At 38.0% G+C, this 25,300-nt stretch overlaps 1 protein-coding gene and 1 long non-coding RNA gene across 3 annotated transcripts in view; one reads left to right on the forward strand and one right to left on the reverse strand.

The window, feature by feature from the left end:
• The window catches only part of PLA2R1 (phospholipase A2 receptor 1), a 37,135-nt gene extending 13,349 nt beyond the window's left edge, over positions 1-23,786 (forward strand). For both annotated transcript variants that reach the window (XM_064434744.1, XM_064434745.1), the window contains exons 10-30: positions 1,581-1,693; positions 3,661-3,830; positions 4,807-5,009; positions 5,303-5,448; positions 5,934-6,018; positions 6,384-6,516; positions 6,910-6,945; positions 7,363-7,520; positions 9,970-10,034; positions 10,360-10,463; positions 11,761-11,903; positions 12,728-12,845; positions 13,636-13,766; positions 14,340-14,475; positions 16,910-17,148; positions 17,665-17,833; positions 18,717-18,857; positions 19,277-19,393; positions 19,837-20,013; positions 20,680-20,709; positions 20,927-23,786. In XM_064434744.1, coding sequence (XP_064290814.1) covers positions 1,581-1,693; positions 3,661-3,830; positions 4,807-5,009; positions 5,303-5,448; positions 5,934-6,018; positions 6,384-6,516; positions 6,910-6,945; positions 7,363-7,520; positions 9,970-10,034; positions 10,360-10,463; positions 11,761-11,903; positions 12,728-12,845; positions 13,636-13,766; positions 14,340-14,475; positions 16,910-17,148; positions 17,665-17,833; positions 18,717-18,857; positions 19,277-19,393; positions 19,837-20,013; positions 20,680-20,709; positions 20,927-21,144 — 2,832 coding nt within the window. In that variant the 3' untranslated portion in view covers positions 21,145-23,786. The remainder of the gene's footprint in view (positions 1-1,580; positions 1,694-3,660; positions 3,831-4,806; positions 5,010-5,302; positions 5,449-5,933; positions 6,019-6,383; positions 6,517-6,909; positions 6,946-7,362; positions 7,521-9,969; positions 10,035-10,359; positions 10,464-11,760; positions 11,904-12,727; positions 12,846-13,635; positions 13,767-14,339; positions 14,476-16,909; positions 17,149-17,664; positions 17,834-18,716; positions 18,858-19,276; positions 19,394-19,836; positions 20,014-20,679; positions 20,710-20,926) is intronic.
• Positions 17,142-20,188, reverse strand: LOC135308973 (uncharacterized). The gene is made up of 3 exons (XR_010369331.1): positions 20,144-20,188; positions 18,344-18,591; positions 17,142-17,238 (listed from the first exon to the last, which is right to left on the reverse strand). It is a non-coding gene; the product is annotated as an uncharacterized LOC135308973 (long non-coding RNA).
• Positions 23,787-25,300: the final 1,514 nt, after the last annotated feature.

Below are 25,300 nucleotides of genomic sequence, written 5' to 3' on the forward strand. Positions count from 1 at the left end.
TAGAACTATATTAATGACACAGAATTATATAGGTAACCTCTAAATACAGCTACAGAACATATGGATGCAAATAGATAATTTTAGGTCTTCATATTAAAGACGTGGCATGTTTTTCTTGGAAAAATCACATTGTTTACTTTAAAAGTATGTAAACTAAATTTCAATGTAAAATTAAAAGCCTTTCATGGCTTGTTGTTTCATCAGTGATTGTGACCCAAGTTCCTATTTCTTTCTAGATCAAAAGTGAAGCCCTTTTGTCCACCATCTGTGCAAATAATGGCTGTTATATGATGCCTCATCCCACACATGGTTTTCATACATTGAAATGGAATGTCAGGGTGAAAACCTACCGGTTTCATTGACATGGAGGGTGAACTCTTCCACTTATACATTTGCTTTCAGACACAAATGGGAAGGAGCACAGATGTCTAACTAGGAGATTGAATCATATTTTCAGACATTTAGGCTCTGTGTTCTGGTAGTAAAAGGAAGCGTGTTAAAATATGACCTTAGTTTGTTCCTTTTCATAGTGTGGAAAGAGGAAACTTGTTGAATTTCTGTTATATTCAAAACTGTGGAGGAAAAAAAATCTCCCTTTTCTAAGATGCTTTATTATTTACCTCATTGTTTTCCTTTTTTTCATTTCCTGTCTTGTTTCTTGGGAAATGAAGAAATGCAACCAGTTCAGCTGAATTTTAAGAAGGTTGAAGCTGAACTGTTTGGAGTCAGATGCAGTCTTTTTCCAGATGTAGTGTCCAGATCCAGAGTTCTTGTCATACCATTATGGACATTACTGCTTGATTCCAGCTTAACATTTCCAAAAGTTTAGGGTGACTGCATTTATTTTATTTGGACCAATGTATTTTGTCACTCAAGAATTTTGTGTGTTGTTAGCCTAAGAAAGGTTTGTCACAATCCTGACTGGGTGAAAAATGTGCAGAGCATCGAGGTTTTCTTGACAAGCTGTAGTCATCGGTTTGAGAGTACTTCAACTTCTTCTTAATCCCTTGCCCCTCAGGATTAAGTCTTGAGATATTGAGCCACTGGTCATAAGTATTTAGACCCACTCCAGCAACTTCTACTCAGGATAAATTTCTGCTTCTTGGTGTTTCACACCCTGTAAAAACATTTGCTGAACCCTCTTACAGTCCCTTGGCTATGATCCTTTTCTTTTTAATGTGAAAAAAGTTACATTCAGTTGATCTAAAGATTAAGAGAGTGTATTATCTCTTTATCCTCTTGCTTATTTAAAACAGTTAATCATAAATCCAAGCAGTTTTGCTGCAGGAACTCATGCCAGCAGAACTTATGCCTGTCCAGGTGGTGTCTTTTGGACACCCTGGGGTGAATGAAGTAAAAGACTAATAATGAGATGAAATGAGGCAGGCTGACTGTGGGCACAGTGTTCTGGCTCATCTGATATCCACATTTTCAGTGACCTTGAGGGTGACTGCTCTTCAACCATGGTAGGAAAGGAAAGATCTATCGGGATGCCAGGGATCATCAGACAAAAGGGGGCCAAGTTTTTAACAACTATACAATAATTAACAATCTATAAAATAATGTTCATTTCTTTTAAGGGATGGGAAAGACATGGTGGATATTGTTACAAAATCGACAGTACCCCTCGAAGTTTTGAACATGCTTCCAGTGGTTATTTCTGCCCACCTGCACTTGTGTCAGTAACAAACAGGTAGTTAATCCTATTAGACAGTGTGAAGATACCTCTAACAAGAGCTATTCTAACTTTATAAAGTGTTGCATGGCAAAACATATCACCATTGTGAAATAATAATTGCTTGGGAGGTGAGCATAATTACTAACATCGGCTAAAATCAAAGCTGTGCTTTGCCTTACTTTTTAATTGAAAAGAAATTTAGTAAAAGGCAACTGTTAGGCTAATAAACACTTGTAGCGATGTGCACACTTGGGCATGCAGAAATTATTTCTGCAGGGGTATGTAACATCTTTAAGAAACTTTATTGGTGAACTTGGAGGGTGTACGGAAAAATAAAAATATTTTTATAGTTTAAAAAATACAAAATTTTAATCCAAATCAATTAATGTTTTATAAATGTTTCTATTTATGTATTTATTTTTTGTGGTTTCTCAGCAAATAGGGTAAGAGAGTAAATGTTTGAAAGCATTTGTCGCTGTTTTCCCATGCCTTATTCTTATTTGCCTTTATTCCAGCTTTAGCAAGAACTTTCTCCTCTACAGATGTCCAGATGCTTGGGTTTTCCCTGCTCCCTTTGTTATTTACCCTTTATGCTGGCTTTCCATTAAAGTTTGACATGCTAAGAGATAAAAGACATTGATACTTTAACTGCTGCATATTTATTGTTAAAAACCAAAACCTAAATAACAAAAAAAATCCAACCCCAAACCCCAAAAATACAAGGAGGAAACATCTGCTCCCTTTAGACCAGGGGAAGTAACCCCCAGCAATCAGATAAATAGTAGGTGGGTATTTTAGGAAACCACTGGCTACCCTGCATAAGGATTTACATCAGTGGGAATTTGCTCTGCCCAGTGGCTCCAGGACTGAGCACAGGGTGTGCAGCACTGAGCTGTAGTGTGACGAATATTCAGGGGGAATAAGGGACAAGTTCTTGCAGCTGAGCATGGGCAGCCCAAGTGTGGCAGGGAGCTGAGGGCATGCTGCACATCACTAGAATCATGTCATCTGTCTGTTTCTGCTTTTTTTATTTTTTCACTTCTCAGTGTAGCCATCACTAATTATGATGTTATTTCCCAGTTCCAGTTAGACCGGTAGCAAGGAGTAGCAAAAGCATGTTAATTTAGTGGTCTTGTTAAATTACTGCTGGGGTTTGTTGTTCTGGAGTGAAAACTGCAAAAACTTTCCAGTTACTGATCCTAAAATATTCATTAAATTGTAGAAGAAGGAGGGTAGAAATAAAAAGAGGGCATGCAGAGGAAATGAAAATAAATACAGGTTCTGAGTCACTGACAGTGTTACAGATACTGTAACACTGATCACATTGCTGCATTCCATTTTTTTGCATTAATGTCATCCTTATATTTAGCCATCCTTTCCAGAGTTTGTGTAACAATTATGTCAGAACTAATTGCATTTAAGTGAGAATTGGATTACTATATGCAGCAGTTATAACTTGCAAAAAGGTGTGTATCTCTCACATAACTTCAGTGAAGAAATCAAAGAAGAAAAAAGTGACTCTTGGTAGTCAGTTCAGCTGGTGCTTCAGGTCTGGTTTCTTAGTGCTGGTTTGTGTGTCTGCTGGTTTCAGTAGGACACTTCTGTGCAGAGATTTTTCTTTTCTTTCTTCTGGAGCCTTTTCAGACCCCACTAACATTTTTCCTTCATACATGGAGTTTCGTGTTTTAATTTGTGCGTCATTAATGCATTCTGTCTTTACATCTTGCAATTCAAGCATTGAGGTTATAAGATCTGATTCTAGTGTTTCTTTTCTGTGCTCAAGTGCTGAAAAAATAAGGAAAATTGTGGTTTGTGCTACAGACTTGTGCCTAAAGTTCCCCACAGCATTCTGTAAAAAAATTAAGTACTTCCATTATATCATTCTCTTCTGAGAAAATTTAAATAATGTCATGAGAGCTATTCAGTGAAATACCAATTTACCTGTATTATTCTAAAACCTTTGTTGTGATTATTTTATTAAGGTTTGAACAAGCTTTTATCAACAGCATGATCCGCAGCATGGCAGAATCTGAGAGCGCTTACTTTTGGATAGGATTGCAAGACCTTAACAACACAGGAGAATACTTTTGGCTCAGTACAGCAGGCAAGAATCGCTCTGTGAGCTACACAAACTGGAACAAGTACCAGCCACGTGAGTAGCATGCTGGTGAAAAATGCAAAGGCTTGGAAATGGAAACTGGGAGGGTGCTCACTCCTCCACAGCACCAGTGGCTTAGCAGGGACTGAAGAGTCCCAGTCCTTTCCTCCCTGCCTGGCCAAGAGGGCAGAGAGATAAATTTACATCTGCTGTTGGCTCTATAACCTGAAGCTGCCCACAGTCAGGCCCTCCTTACAGACACAGCTAATCCCTGAAATTCTTATTTTCCCATGAGGTGTTTTGCATACATTCCTTTATGAACTATAATACATTTGTTGCATAAATCAGGTTTTTTAAAGAATGTCAAGAACCAAACTTGATGCTTTCCATACATTTCTTCGTGAGTTTTTCAAGGTCTTCCTGAAACTCCCAGCAAAAGATCCTAGAAAATCATTAATTTCATTCAGTAACAGTTTGAAATTGGCATTCTATATGAAAAATAGGCCAGAGTTTGCCAGAAACATTTCTGTGAGTAACAGTGTGGAGATTTCTAATTCCTCTTCTTCCCCTTTAGTTTGATCTTGTTTGTTTCATAGTAATTCTTAGGAAAATATTCCTAGGGAAAAAAAAAAGAAAATATGAAACAGTTGTTCAACCTTTGAAGTATAAACCACCAAGCAATACCTGAAAACAGAGACATATTTATAAAGATGCTCCGTTTCATTAGTGGCTCTCTGATTTGGACTCTTTGCATTTACTGTTTTACTACTGCATTTTGCAAAAGTAATGTTTTTAATTGCATTTCTTCTCCTGCATTTTTTGAGAGGAACTGTTTGTCCTGGTTCATTTTACAAGCTCAAGCCAGCCAAGAGAGGCTTATAAATTGGCTGCTGACCAAAGAATTTGCTAGTTTTGTAAGTTCATTAAGGTTTTATCCAGAAACCCATGTTAATAAAACAGCAACTTGACCAAAGAAATCATGAAATTCAGATGTTTTATTCTGACATTCAGCACTTACTCCCATGTCTAGGTCATTCTGGAGGATGTGTGGCTATGCGAGGGGAGCACCCTGTTGGTTACTGGGAGGTGAAAAGCTGCGAGAATTTCAAAGCAATGTCATTGTGCAAGCAAAAAGTCAATTCTTATGAAGAACCTGAACTTACTTTTCAGAAATATTCGAGTTCCTGCTATTTTGGATGGGAGTCAGAACCTAATCTGCTCAACTGCTACAAGGTACATGTCATACTTGCTTTGAGTTTTTCTGACTCTATATCGGCTTAAGGATATGCTGTTCCTAAAACACTTTTGATGAGGCATTATTTCTTTCACTCGACAAACACAAATTTCCCGTTACCGTCCTGTACTGCATTTAAAAGTGAGAGAAAGTAACAAGAATCAGAGCTATGCTTGAAATATACCTGGCTTTAGTTTGGAAAAACTATAACTAATATTTGATTTTTATGGGTTTCTGAAAAAGCTGCTCTCTAAAATGAACTACATTTATGACAAAGTTTATTTTATTGCAGATATTTCACAATGAAAAAGTTCTGATGAGAAGAACATGGGATGAAGCAGAAGCGTTATGTCAAGATTTTGGAGCCCATCTTGCTAGTTTTAGCCACATCTATGAAGAGACATTTTTAAACAATTTATTATATACCATTTTTGATAGGTAAATATATCTTTAACATTAACAAGATTTATCATAATCATACTAACCTACAATTGATGTTTTGCCATCCTCTTTACTAGTGTCCAAAAAAGTCCGTACTCTAATGTGAACTAAAAAATGGGTGAGATGCATCAGCAGCATCACAATGTGATTCATTTTGAAGATGAGCTTTGTGGTAAATGTTGAGCAGCTGTTGTTGTCAAGGTGGTGTTTTTGTGAATTAACATTCCTCGTTGAAATGGAGGTTCTACCATTTTAATCCTATTTTAAATGTTTTCATCTTGTAAAACATAATCTAACATTTTAGTAGGAAAGCAAATTTTACTTCAGGGATACTAAAAAGTTAAGAAATGTATTATGGAATGATATATTGAATTCAAGAAGAAATTAATATTAATATGTGTATTTGTACTATTAAAAATTATTTCTGAAATGGCTAAGGAAAAAGTGCATGAGAAATGTTATTTTCTTTGTTTCTGTTATAGAACAGAAGAGAGACAGTTCTGGATTGGATTTAATAAAAGAAGTGCACTTTCTGGAGGGACGTGGCAGTGGTCTGACAGAACACCTGTAACTATCTGTTTCCTCTGTATTTCAGTAACCTTTCAAGTCACAGCTGAGCATATGTTGAACTGAGGCAAAGGCTTTCAGATGTGGGCAACTGCTGTTAATCATATAAAAAAGTTGTTAGGTTTCATAGCTATTCACTTATTTTTATGAAGAAGAAGTCTGATAGTTGGACAGGACTTTGGGAGAACATGACTATGGACCCTATTATTTGTATTTTACCATCATAATTTAGGCAGTCCTCTAGTTGTTGCTTCGCTGTTCCTGTTGTACACACATGTCTAAACCATTCCCTTTTCTCCATGATGAGGTTTTTAAATGCCTCATCTCAGGCTGTCAGTGAAAGAGAATCAATGTGCTGTTTTCAGGTTGTATCTTCATTTTTGGAGGACAAGTATCTTGAAGATGACTCAAGAAACTGTGGTGTGTTCAAAGTAAACAGAACAGTCTTTCCAGCACACTGCAAAGAAAAGCGTGAATGGATATGCAAAATACCAAAAGGTAGAATGTTAATTATCATGCACTGGCTGTTATACACATTACTTGCAATTTAGTAGAGACAAGACAAAATATCTAAAAGTCTCCTTTTTAGCAACCTCTGGAGTTCTCACTGGTCTTCTGCATGAAATCATGGCAAAGCCAAATGGGTTATTCCACTTAGGTTTGTTGTCCAGTTAACAGATCTAATGTGAACAGTCAATTTAAAAACATACAGCAAGATTACCAGTTAATTGGAAATACCCATTCAAAGTCGTTATTCATAAAAACGACTGTAAATGTTTTTTAGTGAGCACAGCAATTATTTTTATTCCACTTTAAGGTTTATCTCCTTTTTATCCCTGAACAAGAATAGCAATATTCTTAATGATTTTTCGTTTGTACTTTTTTTTTTAGGTGTCAAACCAATGAGTCCAGTTTGGTACACAGCTGGTATGAAAATATTTTCTTTTTCTCATTTTGAAACAATATCACTTGGAAATACAATTTAAGCTTTTGTTAAAAATAAAATAACAAAAATATTCTATGTTGAAAATGTACAGTAAGGAACTCTGTAGGATCTATTTGTTACAGATCAAATCTGCCACTGTTGTTTAGGAACACCAGAGCATCAGATACTGCTCTTGATATTACTGCAGTCTCAGGGGATAGAGTATCATGAAAAAAACCAAAGTCATACTCCATTTTATGTCACCACAAATTGATATGTTAAATATGGTTCTGCTGTTCTTAGTGGCATATTTGTCCTCTGACATGTGGTTGCAGGCAGGCCATGGGGGTAAAAAAAGTTGAGACCTGAAATGAGTTTTTTACCCCTGCACACCACTGACTCTTTTTCTCATTTTCTAGAACTGCCCTGGTCATATTATCAAGGAGCAGAATATCTTTTCCATGTCAGCCCTGCAGAGTGGGAAACCTGTAAGTTTGTCTGTGGCTGGCTTCGTGGTGAATTGGCAATAATAAATTCTTCTGGTGAACAAACCTTTATTCAGAATAAAATAAGGAAGGTAAGAACTAGCACCCCTTTTAAAAAATAAACCTTTAGGTGGTAACTGGCTATTTTCTGCTGTATCTTTCAGAGAATCTGTCCTCTGTTATTCCAGGTAGAATCCAAAGGACATTTTACTTTAGAAATAATGTTCTTGCTGTCTTCATTTCCCATATCTCTCCCTGAAGCCCTATTTTGCTTAAGAAGCCAATAACATTTCAAATGTGCAGAACCAGCTCTCTTATTGAGCATGTTGATCAATCTGCCTTAAAAGACCCAAGAGGAGCAAAAGCCAGATTCCTATCCCAAAGCTGGGAAAGTAATTGGGGGCAAAGAGAAAAGTGTGTTTCGTGTGTGGTGTACATCCCTCTCTGCTTCTTCCTCTCTGCCCACTCCTCCCTGGCCAAGAGCAGCTGTCATGGTTCCTCCTTGTGACAATGGATTTTTATATGGGAAAAAAAAAGACATTTTCCTCTAAATTTCCTCCTCAGGTTTACAGCAGAAATTCTCTAAAACCTTTCTCATGTAACAAACAGCTTTGAAAGTGAGAAATAGCTTCACAAGCAGATGAATTCCCAGGAAATTGAGCCTGTTTCCTTTTAGGTGTTCTCAGTAAAACCAAAATAATGACAATTTTAAAAATTATTGCAAATATTCTGTCTGCCTCACTGAAAACAAAATTCTGCTGCGGTAATGTAAAGGGATATTGTAGTGTAATCTTTAAAATAACATCTAGTTCTGGGTAGAAAAGCTCTTGGCCCACAGTTATTGTGTACAGCCCTTCTCTGTTTTTAATTTGTAACAGAAACATAAAAGAATTATGTTGTATTAATATGGAGTCTCTCAGTTTGCAAGGAATTATGTATAATTTTAATCTCCTATTTAAGTAATTTCATATTAAAGCATGATGAAATAGATTTAAACCAATAGATCATGGCAGAAAAAGTTTGAAATGAAAAGCAACATAACTGGCTATGCTGTCTTGTCTTCTTCCACATCTACCAGAGGCTGTAATGAGATGTAATTACTACATTATCTAACTCTGAATGTTTATTACTTAAAAAAAAATATCAATTGTGTCTATATATATATATATATATATATTTCCAACTTAAGAGCACTTAAAATGGAGAAACAGATTTCTGCTTTAAAGTAATGTTTACTTACATGTGATCTTTTAAAACTGGATTGATCATTAAAATTAGTGGGTGTTTCAAAAGTTTATGAGCAGTCTGCAATGAAAAAGCCAAGTTTAGTCTCTTTATACTGGAAATCAGCTTAACTTCCTAAGAGTTTTGTCTCAAAATACAACATATACAGCTATTTTAAAGCTTGCTGGGCTTGGCTGTGCTTCCTCAGCATAGCCACATTTGTCCCTGAGTGATTGTAGCTATTTTCCTGTGGAAGTAGGAGTAAGTATGGCAATCACTAAAATAATACTCAGCAGTCCAAATAGACTTTGCATGTGTCATTTGAGAACTTGGTTAAAATTCCTTAGCGTGGAATTTGGAATCACATTTTTCACTATTTCTTTAAAAACTGTAGTATGTAGCCGGAGTGCTGTGATTAGAAAACCTAAACTCAGGGGCCAGGCAATACCAAATCAGAGAGCATTCCAGAGTCTTTTGTCAGAAATGTGTTTTTCTTCATTTGATATTGCTAAATAAGATGTGAGCTGGAGAAAGCCTAACTGTAACTCAAAGGACAGTGTGGAAGCACAACACAGGCTGGACTTCAGATCTTCCTGACAAAAAAAAAAGCACCTTACAGATACAGGGTGGCTTCTCTAGTGTCCTGCACATTCAGAACTTTTTGTTTTTTCTTCTTCCAAAAGCCCCCAAACTGTGATTGAGTGGCTAACCCTGAAGTGAAACCAATTCATAGCTGAAACTAGAATCAATTCAACAAAGCAATAACACGTGGCTGTTGGAATTATATTATTTCCGTGGCTTTTCAATAACACTTGCCCTTTTAGAAGCAAAGGTCTAGCTCCTTTCATGAGAACAGCAATCAATCTGGAAAGCATCTCTAGAATACTCTGGTATGAACCATACGAAGTTAGTAAATGTTCAGAAAGCATTTTGGAAACATTGAGGATCAGCACTGTATTACTGCTTAAAGGAAATATTTGCTATTGTTTCATTTTAGGAATTGGGGAAAACAAATTATGGTCTAACATGACAGTCTTTTCAAATCAGATAGGCTGTAAATTCCTAATAACTGTAAATTCCTAGGTTACAGAAGACACATCGGCAATCCTGTGGAAATATGGGAGCTAAATCATGCTCCACTCAAGTGAATAATCCCACTGAAGTTACATGAATTAACATGGGCAGGATTTAGCACTTGTTCTTCCCATTGGAACCCAGTGGAGATGCTACCTGAATACACATCTGACTTTAGGAGTTTGTTAATGCATTGGTAGAAGGGAAACAACATCTAAACACAACTAAACATTTCTTTTATAGCTGTCGACTAGTGATGTTCACTGGTGGATTGGACTGCACGCAGAAAACCTCAGTGATGAGTTTCGGTAAGAACTCGTGTGTGCCACAGTGCTGTGAGGTGTGCTTGGCATGCCCTGTCCCCCTGTGATGGGCCAAAGCAGTTTGGTGACTGTGTGGGACAGTCAATTTCAATTCTCATGTAAATATCATTCAGGGTAATATTGCTCTTGTTTTATCTCCACATTGCAGTATTCCTTCTGACATTTGTAAAATACATTTATATTGACCTTGGTCACAGTGGTTTTTTGTTTACTTTCTCCCTTGCATCTCCTTTTGAACCCTTTAATGGAAGGTGCAATTTTAGGTAAGGATAGGAAAAAGTGAAACTTCGTTCTTAATGTTTCTGTGCAGCTGGAGAGATGAATCACCAGTAACATACCAGAACTGGGATGAAGGGAGGGAAAGAGATCTGCAGAGACCAGGGAAAAGATGTGGCTTCATTTCATCACAAACAGGTTTCTTTTATATTTCCTTTTGATGCAGTAATTGTAACTTGATTCTGTTGTTGGCCAAACAACAGAATATTTTTTTTTCATTGCTTTTGAGAAATGCAGTCCATGTTAAAATCCTGTTCCATGGTTATAATTTTCATGACTGCTTCTATGATTAAGGAAAGAATAGTGAAATATCATTAACATGCTCAAAGACCAGGTTTTAAAAGTATATTAATAGTTACAGCTCTCTAATGTCAAAATACAAATATTCCAGTGATATTGATACCTCAGTATTAATGGGCTTTTATGTAGAAGAGCAGTAGTGTTAATGCATTGCTGGTGTTCATAGTTTTCTCACAACCAAATGACCCACATAGACATAGCAACAATTTTTCCTACATCTATAAACTGTTTTTCTATCAGCACATGACTTTAAGTACTCGGGTTTCTACCTTATTTTTGATCCCACAGCCAATGTACTGAGGGATTTTTGGGTGCCATAATTCTGGTGCTAGCCTTTCAATCATGGCAAAAGTTCAATATTTCATTAGGGTATTAAAAAAAGAGTCACAGTACTGCTGGTTTAGTGACTTCTATCATTTTACACTGTCTGTTTTCTGATGATCTGCAAGTCATATGATAAAGCAAACAGGTCAGGTTCCAAGGAAAATAAAAATAGCCAGCTTTGTATTTGTGAGAAGAGCTGAAAAAGATTAATGCAGCTGTAGTCTTGTAATCCCAGGCTGGAAAGTCAATACTGAAGAAACATAAAACCTTTTTTTTCACACATATTTGTTGGGTTTTGGTTCATGACTTTTAAATGTTAGAGTTTGCCATTCCATTATTTAGTATCAGGTAAAAGGAAGAGATGCCCACCCTCCCCTCTCAGCTAGCCAAAGGTGGGAGCTGGCCAAAAATTTGTTGAGTTTCCTGAAAAGTGTGTTTTCCTCCTAAGCAGATCAGCATTTCATATCACCTGGATCTTGCCAAAAATTTTCAATGTAAGGAAGTCAAACTATTTTATCTGGAAGGCATCTTTTTTTTTTTTTTTCTTATTTTTTTAAAAAAAGTGGTTTTATAGTCATATGTTATTTGACTCGGTGTAGAGGAACTGGTTTTACTTGATAAAACTAAACTGGAAATAAAAGGATGTGCCCATGAACCATCAAATCCACTGTAATGCAGTATGTTCAAATTGTATGTATTTGATGTAGAATCTCTTGTTATTCAAATGCTAAACAATATCTAAGCTATCTAAGAAAAAAACCCGTTCCAATTTTCAAACCAACATTGAACTGTGATTTTTCTTTTTGCTCAGGACTCTGGGGTGATGAAAACTGTACTGTTTCTCTTCCCTGCATTTGTAAACGTAAAATTCCAAAGAAGATAGAGAAAGAGATTCCAAAAGACCCGAACCAACAAGGAGCATGTCCCAAAGGCTGGTTGCACTTTGGATTCAAAGTAAAACTTTTTTTTTTCTGCTGTTTCACTGTTCAAAATGCATTCCATACCTAGGACAGAAATCGTACTTAAGGATTACTTAATATTTGAAGATTTTATTGTTTTTTTTAAAAGAGAGCTCTTAGGTTTATAACCACTGACATGGTAACACCAAGATTTATTGCTGTTAAGTAGCTGTCCACACTTTAAGAAGCTGTCTTAACAAGGCATTAAAAAATTTACTTTAGTTTCAAGGAGTAAATACTCATATATGCAAAAGCTATGCAATTGTATTTGTCCCTTTGCCATAAAAAGCCTGCTCCATCCTCTCTTTTCCACAAATGACAATTCCAAGTGTCTTTTATGATCTCAAAAGAGGTCTCTAACCTCTTGATGTGCTAAATGGATCCCTAATTATTGCTGTCCTCTGAAACATGGTGTTTCAAATGGGCTTCATTAAAGGTAATTATAAGCCAAAGTGAATTTTCAATTGAGGGTCAAAAGGTAACTGTCTCATCTGGCTTCTCTTAAATGCCCAAGTTCCTTATTAGCAGCCTGCATTGAGGTGGCTGAATTTATCCCAGTGCTCACTGTAGTGACTGCAGGGATAAATTTAACCTCAATTGTTTGCCTTGAAACAACTGATTTGAATGCAGTCCAGATCACAGCTGAAAACTAACACTGAGCATGCTGGAGATGTCCATGGCAGGACAGAAACCAGTGAAATATTTAACATTCAGTAACAGCATGTGAAATGTTTTAGTGACCACTCTTAGTGATTGATAAATGGCTGGAGGAAAGCAAACAAAGCAAGTGTGTTTGTTTGGTTTTGTTTTTTGAAACAGTGCTTTTTAATACAAATTCCAAAGGATCCAGAACATCTGAGAAACTGGTACTCTGCACAGGAATTCTGCAGTAACTATGATGGGTCACTTGCTATCCTGGAAGATGAACTGGAGCAAGGTAGAGTGCTGGAAATATTGTTAAATAAGTAACACATCATCTTCATTAGGATGCTGTAGTAAAGTTTAATCTTGGATACAGATTTAGGAAAGAAGATTGTTCAGCTCTTACCCATGGTTCCACTGCTTTAAACACATTAAAGTTTCTTAGTTTGCCAAAATTTAAAGGTTCGCTGAGATATATGACAGGTACATTTAAGGAATAATTGCAAATTCTTTTGTGTTTAACATGCTTTAAAAATACTCCCAAAAATGGAATACCCATTTAAAAATTTTCAATTTAAAATTTCTACCTTATTATCTAATTTTTATTAGATAATAAGTAATTCAATAGTACTTAAAATCTTATCTGTAGTATAGCACCAGGCTGGAACTGTCAGAGAAATAAATGCCAGCAAATTTGGAAATACTTATGAACCTGATTAATAAAAAACCTGTAGTTGAATTTCACACACACTTGTAAAATCACTTATTTGGATGTTGAGAAATCTCTTCAGCTATCTTAAGTTGAGAAACCTTCAACCAAAATTGGGAAAAGCTTCTTCAGTTGGACTGTGTTGTGGTGGGACTGATGTTTTTAGCTAATGGACTAGATCCTAACCCAATTGCAATTAATCGATTTAACTGAATTTATGGTTAGATAATGCTGAAGTGCCCCTCATTCTTATTTGCTAGTAACTGTGTAACATCATGGATTGGAAATTATTTTTTAAAATGCTTTAGTGTGTTGCGAGGGGCTTCATCTATGCCTAAATCTAACTGATTTATTTTATTTCTGTTTCATTTAATAGCTTTCATAACAATGAATCTATATGGGTGGAAAACAAGTGTTTGGATTGGTTTCCAGAGTGACGATTATGAAAAATGGTTGAATGAAAATCCTCAGATGTATTCCAACTGGTCACCGGTTGAACTAGTGGATGTGAGTATTTTCAGGGGGGTTGTGACAGTGAGAAGTTGGTTTTATCCCTAAAAATTGTGACTTCCATAAGACAGGGCCAAAGTTGTTACAGCAGTTTAGGCTGCTGTTAATTTTTGCAGCTTCTAAGAACTGTGGGCACAGATTTACGGGCACAACTAGAAACAGCAAACATGCACCATTGAGACAGAGATTCACATAATTTGTGGCTCTACTCACATTCTCTTGCAGCTGGTTTTAAGCAGCAAAGTTGGAATCATGTGGTTAATATTACATGCTTGGTCTGAGCAAAGCTTAGGAACAAGATTATTAATTTCCTAGTTTAATACATTGTTTTACAACATGTTGGTCCCAATTGGGGTTAGCATTTTGGTTTGTTCACTGAAAGCTTTTGACTTTTTAATTATGAGGGTTTTTTATTGTTTCAAATTGTATTTATGGCACTGTTCATTGTTCTACCAAAATGTTTGTTATAAAGACTTTGAAATAATTATTCTCTTAAATTTAATTTAATAATTATGTATTGTTTTACATGGTGTATATTTAAATTAATATAAGGTTCTGTGTTGGTTGCAGAGACAGCATTTTAACATTCAAGATCAACTTCCACTGTGTACATTGGTATCAAATAACCCTAATTTTTATTTTACGGGAAAATGGTACTTAGAAAACTGTCAGAAAAATTATGGGTTTGTCTGCCAAAAGACTCAGGGTAAGGTTTTGTCTTGCTTTGCTTCTGTTCTCTTTTTTTACTATATGGAATTTGTCTTACTTTGTTTTTATCTAGAAGCAACTTTTTATAAGTATCTCCAAAACAGGGAACATAAAAGATTTCTAAGACAGTTTGCTGTTTAGACAGACTAGCTCTACACTATTTAATAAATCCGTAGCTGGGATGTAGAAGTAACTGCTAAAAAACATTCTGTATTAACTGTTCCTCCTAACTTTGAGCATTCTGTAGTGTATCTTTGAATTAGAAATAGAGATGAAATTTCATATTTTCTCTCATGGCTACAGACTAACCACAAAAGGCTAAACTGAGGGTGATTTTGATGAAAATACGATTTAGTGTGGGGTTGTAACTTGCAATGTTAGATCAGAAGAGACCCTAGCAAATACATTTTTCTGAACAATGTGGACCCAACTGGCTTATTGAATAGAGCTTGGCTTCTGTTTTCTAGTACCACACTTCTTTAATTCTAGTACCATAAAGTTCCCATGCCAAAAAACATGAAGTGTTTGGGAGGAACACGTTTCGTTGTGTTTGGGAGGAACATGTTTTGTTGTGTTTGGGGGAGCACGGCTCGTTGTGTTTGGGGGAACACGGTTTGTTGTGTTTCCTCAAGCCACATTCTGGTGCTGCCTCTGGGCTGGGGGCCGTGGGCAGCTCTGGAGCCCCTGCCAGGGCAGCCCCTCTGCCAGCAGGACACTGCCAGGACACGGCACCCGAACAGGGCAGCAGCACATTGGTGACCCTGAGGTGAAGGGAGGCTGGCATCTGAGCCTGTGGGGAGTCTCCTTGGCAGCTGCCTCTGCTGCAGGGGTGGTTTTGTATGGCTCAGCTCTATGTTGTATGATCACCCCTACATTTAACTCTAAAATGCAGAGACGACACTGCTGCTGCTGCCTGGGAGGGGAGGCACGGGCATCTGGGAAGCAGAACAAGTTCCAGCTTTGGACAGTGCTTACATGTCACTCATAGCTGGATTTTCCTTCATTTATTGGGAACCACAGTTGTGGGATGGGCTGGAGTGATCCTGTACACAGTGCAGATGAAATAAATGTGTGCTTTCCTGCTGGTTTGTTTCAGTTACATCCCAAACGTTTGTATTTCAACCCCTTGCTGCTGCTTGAGACAGATGGAGGAGGGGTGGAAAGGCAGAAAGGAAAACAGCTGTCTTATGGTGGCGGGGATTCTGGCGAGGGTTTGGACTGCAGTGGGTGCCCAGGATCCTACCCACGTTTCTCAGCTGTGTCACTGAAAGTCAGGAATAAAACTCTCCAACACTGTAATTTCAGTGTTAGAAAGCTGCATTATTTTATTTTGGAGCCAGGCATGCAGGGAAGATCTCCTCCTATTCCATGCCCTGCAGCCAGCCAACAGACTAGTTGAAATCTGTGAAACTTATACATATTCATTATATTTTCCCAAACTCATACATATATGCTAAATGTTCTGTGAATTCTTTTGCATATTTAAATGACTTCTTGGAGCTTATATTACACTGGATTAGAGATGGAGTCTTTTGAGGGTCTCTGGTGGCCATTTGGGGAACATCCCATTCCTCTAATTATCCTTTTTTGGTCATAGACCTCCAAAAATTTTATTTTCATGGAATGAATCCCAGTGATGTGGGCTGGTCAAGGTATACCTTCATATATCAGATGGCCACTTGCCCATAAGCACTGTCAGTTAAAGCTAAGGGAACTCACAAGGTTCAAATGCTATTTGTTACAATTGAAGATTTTCCCAGCAGGGCAGTGGATCTGAACGTGGCCCATGGGCCTGGCTGTAATTCAGCTCAGCACTGCCCCATGCATAGCAGAGTGCTCCTGGACCATCCTGACTCCCAGTGGGACACCCATGGCACTGTCCCAAACTATCAGGCAGTTCAGTTTGCTAATTCAGAAAAAAACTTACATATATTTTTCTCACTTCCTGCTTTATTTATTTATTTTTGTGAAATTACTGTCATTTTCTGCAGCTTTTTACAGGCTGTGTCAGCTTTGTGCAGGATCAGGCGAACACCAGACTAAGGAATTTGCAGCAGGAAGAGCAGGGAAGCAAGGAAGAGAGTAGTGAGAGAGCCTCTTGCTGGCAGTAGTGAACTGCTAAATTTGCTCAAGTGTCCAAACAGATGTGTCAGTTCCTGGAAAGATGAGCTGGTGCTTTGCTTCTGCCATCCTGCTGCATTCCATTTCCCCTTTTTTGAATTATTTTCTGAAGGAGACTGAAATGAAAGAAAGCAGCAGTGGATTTGAACTGAGCTCTCTTTTTCTAAATTTCACAATGCCTTCCTAAAACCAAGGCATTTTCAATTGTTTAATTTGTTTGTAACGATAGTTCATATTTTTTTAGAAGCTGCTCAGCTGTGATCAAGCTGTCTGTTTTAAAATAAGTTTTTTTTCTTTCCTGTTTGTAACAGACACATCCAGACATTTTGTCAATGCATCCGACATGTATCCTGTGCCAGATACTTTAGAGTATGGAAACAGAGTGTACAAACTAATAAGTGGGAATTTCACATGGTCTTCAGCGTTGCAAGCCTGCATGGCAAACAGTGCAGAGCTGGTGAGCATTACAGACCAGTACCACCAGGCCTTCCTCACCATCATCATCAACCGCCTGGGATACAGCCACTGGATCGGCCTCTTCACTTCCGACGTACGTAGGAGGCTCAGGGTGTGATGCTGCAAAGGAGATTTTCCAGTCGCAAGCTAGTGAGCTTGATTTGAAGTCACAGAAAGTTTGCATCTAGAGATGAAACCCAGGAAAATATGAGCCTTAAACTTTCTGTTCCTTTTTTTTTTTCCTTTTAACATAATATGTACATCCAGTGACAGCCAGTTTGGCATAAAGACTACTGAAAATGAAAAGCCACAGATACCTTTTAAAAACATGGGGAAAAAATCTCTTGTAATGTTGACATTGAAATTTCATTGTTTCATCATAGTAGCCCAATGGCCCAAATAACTGCTTGCTGAAAACAGAAATTAGATGTAGTTTGTCAGATCCAAAAAGGGTGTTAGGAGGATCCCTGGCTCTGCCTTTTGTTGATCCTTGCTGGGCCTTTAGAAAGTTAAGACATTCTGTAATTCTGGTGAGCATGCCACCAAAAGAAGATTAACTTGTGGGATGCTAAATTATATTCGAAAAATAACCTGAAATTTGTTTTGGCAGAACGGGCTTAACTTTGAATGGTCAGATGGGACCAGGTCTTTGTTTACCTTCTGGGAAGACGACGAGTCCCAGGCCCTTGGCAGCTGTGTTTACATGGATACTTCAGGGCACTGGAAAAGTGCCAATTGTGAACAACCTCTGCAAGGAGCAGTTTGCCATGTGCCACCTAGTAAGTCACTCAAGGTTTATATTAAATCTTTGCCTCTGCAAGTGTGTGTACTGACAGTGGAAATATGTGAAAGGAGGTTAATTGGTTAGAGGTTAAGCAATGTTAAGCAAGGCTGAATATTACTTAAAACTGAAGTGTATTTCTCTTTATTTCCTATTTTTGAAACCATTTTTTTCCAATAAAATGTTGGCCATCAGGTCTGATCTGTAGGAGAATGGAAATAGAACTTTCGTAATAGAAAAGAAACATGAAAATTACCTACTCTGTCTCTTCAGAGAACACTATATTATCTGTGAAAAATGAGGATTGTTAATGACCTAGCTTGGATGGAAATAAATCCAGTTGGCTGAAATTAACTGTGGGATGGGAGAAGGGAAGCATTTAGAGCAAGGTGAAAAATTTATCATATCTTTGCTGATGAACACACCAAAGATTGTGCAATTTTTTTTAGTAAAGAATATTTTTCCGTATCCTAAAACATGTTGTGTTTCCTGCAATGCTGTCACTCACCTGAGCTTCAGTTAAATCCAGAATTCAGGTCTGGAACTCCATTCAGTGCCAGACTGCAGGGTCTTGTGGCAGCATCCAATTCTTGCAATCGTTCCTGTTCAGTGGTGTTGGTCACTTGGGCCCCTGGCTAGCTCATGCACTATCATTTATTGTCCTGATGCTGCTGTTGTGATCCAGCAAGGTTTTTTATCAGAAGTAAAACCAGCTGTACTCATTTAATACAAATATATGCAACTGCTAGATTTTCACTTTGAAAAAATAGAGGCATAACACAATAACATGCTATTAGCATTACTCCAAAACAGTGTGTGGAATGTTATATTAATGTGTATTTTGTTGTGCCAATAAAGCTGTGCTGTTACTTCTATCACAGAAAAGAAACTCAATGCCTACAAAGGCTTATGTTCAGAAAAAACTGTACCCTGGATCAAATTCAAAAACAGTTGCTACAGCTTTTCCACAGTTCTTCAGGGCATGAGTTTTGATACAGCATATGAGGTCTGCAAAAATCAAGGTAAGTGATTATTTTGTAGCTACCAAATGTCATTGTGATATCTTAAATCAATATTTATTTTCTGAAATGACTGAAATCATGGCATATGTTTTCTCTGTTTCAAGATAACGATAGTGGAACTCATAAGCCAACTATGAAATTGGAGGCAGCACACATCAAAACAATGTTCCTTTCCTTGTGAAAATACAAAAAAACATAGCATGAACATTTTTCCCTTCAAATTTGTTTTAAAGTCATGTGAGAACAGTTTGGTATCTGCTTGAGCATTTTCACAATTATTATAAATGTAAGAACTTATAATGTATAACCAGACTTTTCAAGCTCTGTAATTAAAACTCATAATGTTAACTTTTTGAAATACAATGTTAAATTTTAATGGCATGGATTGCTTGAAAATTTGTTCTGTGTTTAATTTAAAGGATCAAATCTTCTCACTATTCAAGATGAAGATGAAAATGCCTTCATTTTGGAAGAATTACACAGTTTTGGTTATTCTGTACAAATGGTTTGGTTGAACATTCTGCTTGTTACAGACAGTAAGTTTGGGGAAGAATAGAACTGCATATAAGAATCTGGTTTGGGTTTTGGTTATTTTTCAAAAACCATTTTCAATAACCATTTTTCAAAACACTTTGGTCTGTTGAGATTTTTTTTCACTGATTTGTGCCTGTTTATGATGTAGTAAAAACAGTGAGGCTTTCTGCAATGGTTACCAGTATTCTGAATTCTCAATATGCATACATGCATGTAAATACCTTCTTTTGCTTCTTAAAAATACACTACACACTGTCTTCTGTTTTAGCTACATAGGATGTTTATAAATCCTTCAGGAAAAAAAAAAGTAATACAATGGCCAAACAGACAAAATTCTGGTGTTCTGTAATACTGTGTTTTTCATGTGAAGGTAAATCTGACTGAAACAGAAACATTTCTCAAAATACTATTCTGTTTTGTAATAATTTTCTATTTTGGCCCATAGATGAGACAGTCTCCTGGTTTGATGGTTCTCCTTTAAATTATTCTAACTGGGGCATCAGAGAGCCTGAATTTGATAATCTCAAAGGGAATTTCTGCATCAGTCTGAGGACCACAGATGGAGTCTGGCAATTATCTCCATGCAGAGAAAAAAAGGGTTTTGTATGTAAAATGGATGCAGGTATGTGTTTCCATAAAAGAAGGCAATTCTGTACAAATAACCATTGTTTTACTTGTCCCTGGTTGCTTGCTTACTTCATGTCAATTTTCATTTCATTAATTCTGTCCCTTGGCATTGGGGAAAAAAGTACCTCTAAAAGCCCTGAGCAGCTGGGGTGACCTCTGTTTGGGGAACCCAGGCAGCCACTGCCAGCTGCAGGAGCCTTCCTGTGACATCAGGGTGGCCTCCACAGCCCCCACGGGGAGGGCAGGTCCAGCCTGGGAGAGCTGTGCAGGCACCACAGCAGTAGGAATGTGGGTCTGTGAGAGAGCTCAAGTGTTTCCAGAGCTCACACAAAATCCCTCAGTCACTGCTGGTTCCACTAACCAGGCTGATCTGTGCATGGTTCTGTTCATGAATTTGTACTTTAAAAAGTAGGTACATACTGCTGCTCATCCTTGCACAAATGCCAATTAATATATTGCACAAATTAAAGGGATTTTAAATAGCATACTAGATTATGTTTAACTTGGCCAGTTGGAATAACATTGACACGAGTCAAATTAAACAAAGAACAGCTTATTCTTGTTGGTTTTAGGTAGATTGTCTTCTCAGTATTCATTTTAAAGTGAATATAAATAATAACATTTGTGGGTCATTTTGTGACTGTTCTGGATTTTATTTCAGATATTGATACAACAGAATCCTCTGAAAAAGGTAAACTCTGTACTTTTTTTTAATAAGGAGTAATACACATTTTGAGCTGATATTTTGTGAGACAATATTTTTTCACTGTTAAACCTGTAATTTGAAATTTGATGTGACATATAAGGAATAGCAATGCTTTCCTTAAAAGAGCTATATGTTTATATTTCAAATTACTTATAACTGTAGCTATATTTGCTTAATAACAATTTCTGTTCTTCCCTTTCAGCATCGTACAGTGGGCTTGTAGCTCTGGCTGTTCTTGTGACATTGGTGATGTTGGCTGCCATTTCCCTTTTCCTGTGGTGCCTGCACAAAGAGAATAACCAACTCTTCCGCAGGATACTGTGGGTCAGAAATGCCTATTTGCCACAGATCAATGCTGATAGTCCAGCTTTGGAAGAAAGCATCCTCATTTCTGACTTTGAGAGAAGTGAGAACAATTAATTGATCAGAAGTAGCAAGTGGTCTTTTCTTCTGTGTGAAACTTCACAGCCTACAGTGGTTTTCTCATTCTGGGAGTTCCTCGGAGTGCCCATATCCCGAGGAGCCCTCATGGCCATCAGTATCAATGCTGGAGGAGCCCCCTACCCTGGAGAGCTTTTGCTTTGTGGCAGGATGAGGTGAAGATGCAAGGCAGAACCATGGAGAAATTTTCTTCTCTGGGACAAGCCAGGAATTGAAAATATTCACAGACCATAAACATCCAACCATTCACTTGGAGCAGACATGTTTGAGGTCCCAGAGCAGTGGACATTTTCATGCAGCTTTTTCCTTTGGGAATGTTTGGGCCTGTGTGTTTTGGTTTTATACTTTGCAGAACCTGCTTATGAGCTGGCATTAAAATTTGGCCTTGAATTTAGGAACTCTGAAATATATTCCAAGGATTATGGAGAAGACCTTTTTTATTTTCCTGGCGAAATGAACAGTTATTTTTCAGACAAAGATTCTTGCCACATTGATTTCCAAGCTTGCAGGGAGATGAAGTCACTGTTGACATGGGACTGCCAGAGTTTTGCCTGTGATGCCTAGTCCATGTTATAAAATAAATTCGTCTAGAGATATAATGGCACATGGGCTTTGTCATCTGAATGTATTGCATTCATTTGAGATGCATCCAGCATCCTATTAAAGATTTACCTATGTCATCTCTCACCTAGATTATTTCAGACATGGAATCCCATCAGCCTTCATTAAAAATATTTTTGGGCAATATCTGTTTGAAGAAAAAACCCCTGTTATAAATCTTTCTGAAGGTATGGAACCAATGGCCTTACTGTTCATCTGCAGTGTTCCTGTGAGCAGTATTCATGGGCGCTCTGCTGAGAGCCTGCTCTCCAAAGCTGGGGTGACGTCAGGGAGCCACATTGCTGTTCCCTAAGGGTGCTGGTCCTCTCATCCCGTGTAGCAGGTGCTTTCCCTTTCAGTGTTCATGCCAAGGTGCTAAGGAAGAAGGTGAATTTTGCTGACCCCTTGCTCTGCTGATGGTTGTGAGTTAGCCAGCTCAGGTCTCTGTGCTGTCTCAGTTGCAGCAGCCCAGGACAGAAATGTTTACTCTCCCTGGGATTCCCACCAATCCAACCAAGTCCTCCACACACCTCGTTGAAAACCCCTGGGAGCTTTTTAATTTTTTTTATTTTTTATTGCAGTATGGAAAAACACATGCTTAGCGATGGTTGCTTCACAATGGGTTTAGCGTTGTTTCTGCCATCTCTAAAAGCTGCTGCAAATTGCTGTATTTGTTGTTCTATTTCTCAGTTTCCCTATTTTAAGGTAACTCATTCTAAAAGTTTTGCAAGAGCCCTGAGAGAGAGGTATGTTCTTCAGACTTAAGCAAGCAGCTAAGGCCAAATGAAATGTTTTTACACAATATTTGTGCACGTGCACAGGAATGTATGACCTCCTTTAACCTAGATTTTACATGGCCAAAAATTGCCTGTTCATGCCATAATTGTGCGTAGGGCTATTTTTAAAAATTATTTCATACATAGAATATTTCTGTGCTGGTTTGCAGAACTGGTTTACTCTTTTTGATGACTTCTAAGGTTGTAGCTATCACAAGTTCTTAATCTGAAATTTTTCTATCATATAAAATATAAATAGCTTTTCTGTGTACATTCTGTCTAGCAGTTTGACCCCATACATTAGTCATCAGTAATATTTTTAAAGTTTTGATTTAGTCCTCTAGATTTATCTATCAGACTGTTTTTATTTGCAATCCATTATTTGAGTTTGTGGACTGTAACTTTTGAGTACAATTGCCAGATAATCTGTTGTTTATATATTTTAATTGTGATAGCTTTTTACCACCAAAAGAAAAGAAAGCTTATGACCTCTTCTTTCCCCATGACTATTTCACCTATTCAGACAAAAGCCAGTGCAACTTCTACCAATAAACCCCTTTCATCACATTCACTGAGAAGTGTGTAAATGCTGCCTGTTTACAGTACAGCAAGCAGAGTGGCTTGCAGGGTGTTTTTTGTTTGCAGGACTAACTTGTGTCATCTCTGAGGACATGTGTTTATTGGGCTACAGTGCTGGTGATAGTTATACAGACTCTGGTCAGATTTTGATGTGGTTAATGAAGTATTTTTTTCACAAAACTTGACATAGATGTTTTATCAATTTTCCTTGAGGTATGTTTTATTCCTTAAAATATATCTGAAGAGCAATGGCATAATCAATAAACCTAACCTCAAAATAGTGATTGTTGATTAATGCTGATGTAGATAAGCTTGTATTAAAGAAAAAAAAGTTCAAGCAGTGTTTTCTTCCTACTTTGAAACGGTTCTGAAGGAACAGACCCTTAGATTATTTTTTTTTTACATCTTTCATCATTCAAATTTTTTAAAACTGCAGATATTATTCACTCAAGAATGTAATCAATGATTATTTTCTAGTCTTCCTTCTGGATCTTGTTATAAATGGCTTTCAATTGTTTTCCCTTAATCAGAGGTCTCCTATATGGTTTCTGATCAGAGTATGTGGTGACTGTGGTTTTGTTGCTGACCTTGATGACATTGGCAGTGAGATTCACTGTATTATTTCAACTGGAAAATTAAAATGTGACTAACAGTTGTCTGCTGTAATTTGTTGTGAATCTTTCCCAGATTTACTAAGAAGAGAGGCTTTAGTGTCTCATAAGAGCGGTGCCCAGGATTTGCCCTGGCTCATCCTGTGTGAGGACAGCTGGCTCCAGCCTCCTTTCAGGCTGTGGGACTGGACTAGACCTGGGCACTGCCCACCATCTCCACACGCAGGGTGGTCTGAGTGTTTCCCAGGGCATGGATGAGGATGCCCGAGAACGTGTGTGCAAGAGGTGCTGGAAGGAGGTGGGATCCAGAGCACCAACAGCAAGAACGGTGGATGGAATCATGGCATTAATTTACAGATATTCTCCCAGCCTACTGCCTGTTTCCTGCAGTAGTGAGCTGAGGCCACCAGGGTTGAGTGGTGGGCTGGAGGAAATTTCCTTCTGAATTGTAGGAAATTTCCTTCTGAATTGTAGAGAGTGTGTTGTGTGGGAGCCTATTTGTATCCTCCACAAATGAGGTAGAGGTATATGGGCTGCAGCACAGCCGCTTCCATGGATAGCACCACTGTGGTTTGTGTGTTCAAGGGCTGGGTTCAACAGGGCCTGAATAGGCCAGTGAATGTTGTGGGGTTTTTGCCATGTTATGTTCTTTCAGTGTTCATACCCAAAGTGAAGTGTTACAGCTTTTCACATCACATCTTTCTTGGGTGATGGAAGGGTATCCCCATCAGAGATGGGTAGATTCAGGACAAACTTACCTGCCAGATATTGGGGTTTGTCAAATCTCCACCTGCTTGTCTTTGCAGATGCCATTCCAGGACAAAATTTACCTCCTGGTCCCTTTAGCAATCCTTGCAGCATGTCTCTGAGGAAAAGATCTGTTCAGTGCAGCTGCCTCACCCCAGGTGGACACAAGTCTGTGATGGGAACATTTGTATGCTGGTGATGCCCAGCATGGCAGGACACAGCAAAGGGTGGTTGTGGCACAAGGTTTTAAGTGGGCAGCATAACTCCTCAGCAAAGTCCTTTCTGGCTGTTCTTCTCTGGGGCACTGCCCTTGCTTGTGCAGGGATTCCTCCTCCTTCCTGCTCTGCTGCCTCTGCTACCTTTGCACACACACACTTTTGTAGCTGGGGCATGACGAAGGAGCCACAGGCTGTTTGAAATTTTTGCTGTACAGCCCAGAGGGACCATAGGGAAAAATAGTGGGTTTGCATGCTCTGTTGACACTTGACCAGCTCTGGTTCCCATTGCACAAATTCCCATTTAATTTAACCCCCTGCGTTTTTCTTTCATCGTGTTACCTCCCTCAGTGTAGAAACAGGCATCCTCAGTCTCTTGTAATAATAAACCCACTGTAATGAAAACCATGGCACACACTTCCTCCAGGGCATTTGCTTGGTTAAAAGCTAAATTGCATGTATTCAGCTGGGCTCTAAATCCTCAGCTCAACAAAAAAACCAACAAAAAAAAACCACCAAAAAAATCCACAAAAAAATAGAGGCCTCTACTTGAGCTATGATATTTCCTTTGGCAGCTGGTGGAATGTTGGTTTTAAACCTCTGCAGG

Source organism: Passer domesticus, chromosome 10 (genome assembly GCF_036417665.1).
Source record: "Passer domesticus isolate bPasDom1 chromosome 10, bPasDom1.hap1, whole genome shotgun sequence".
Lineage (NCBI taxonomy): Eukaryota > Metazoa > Chordata > Aves > Passeriformes > Passeridae > Passer > Passer domesticus.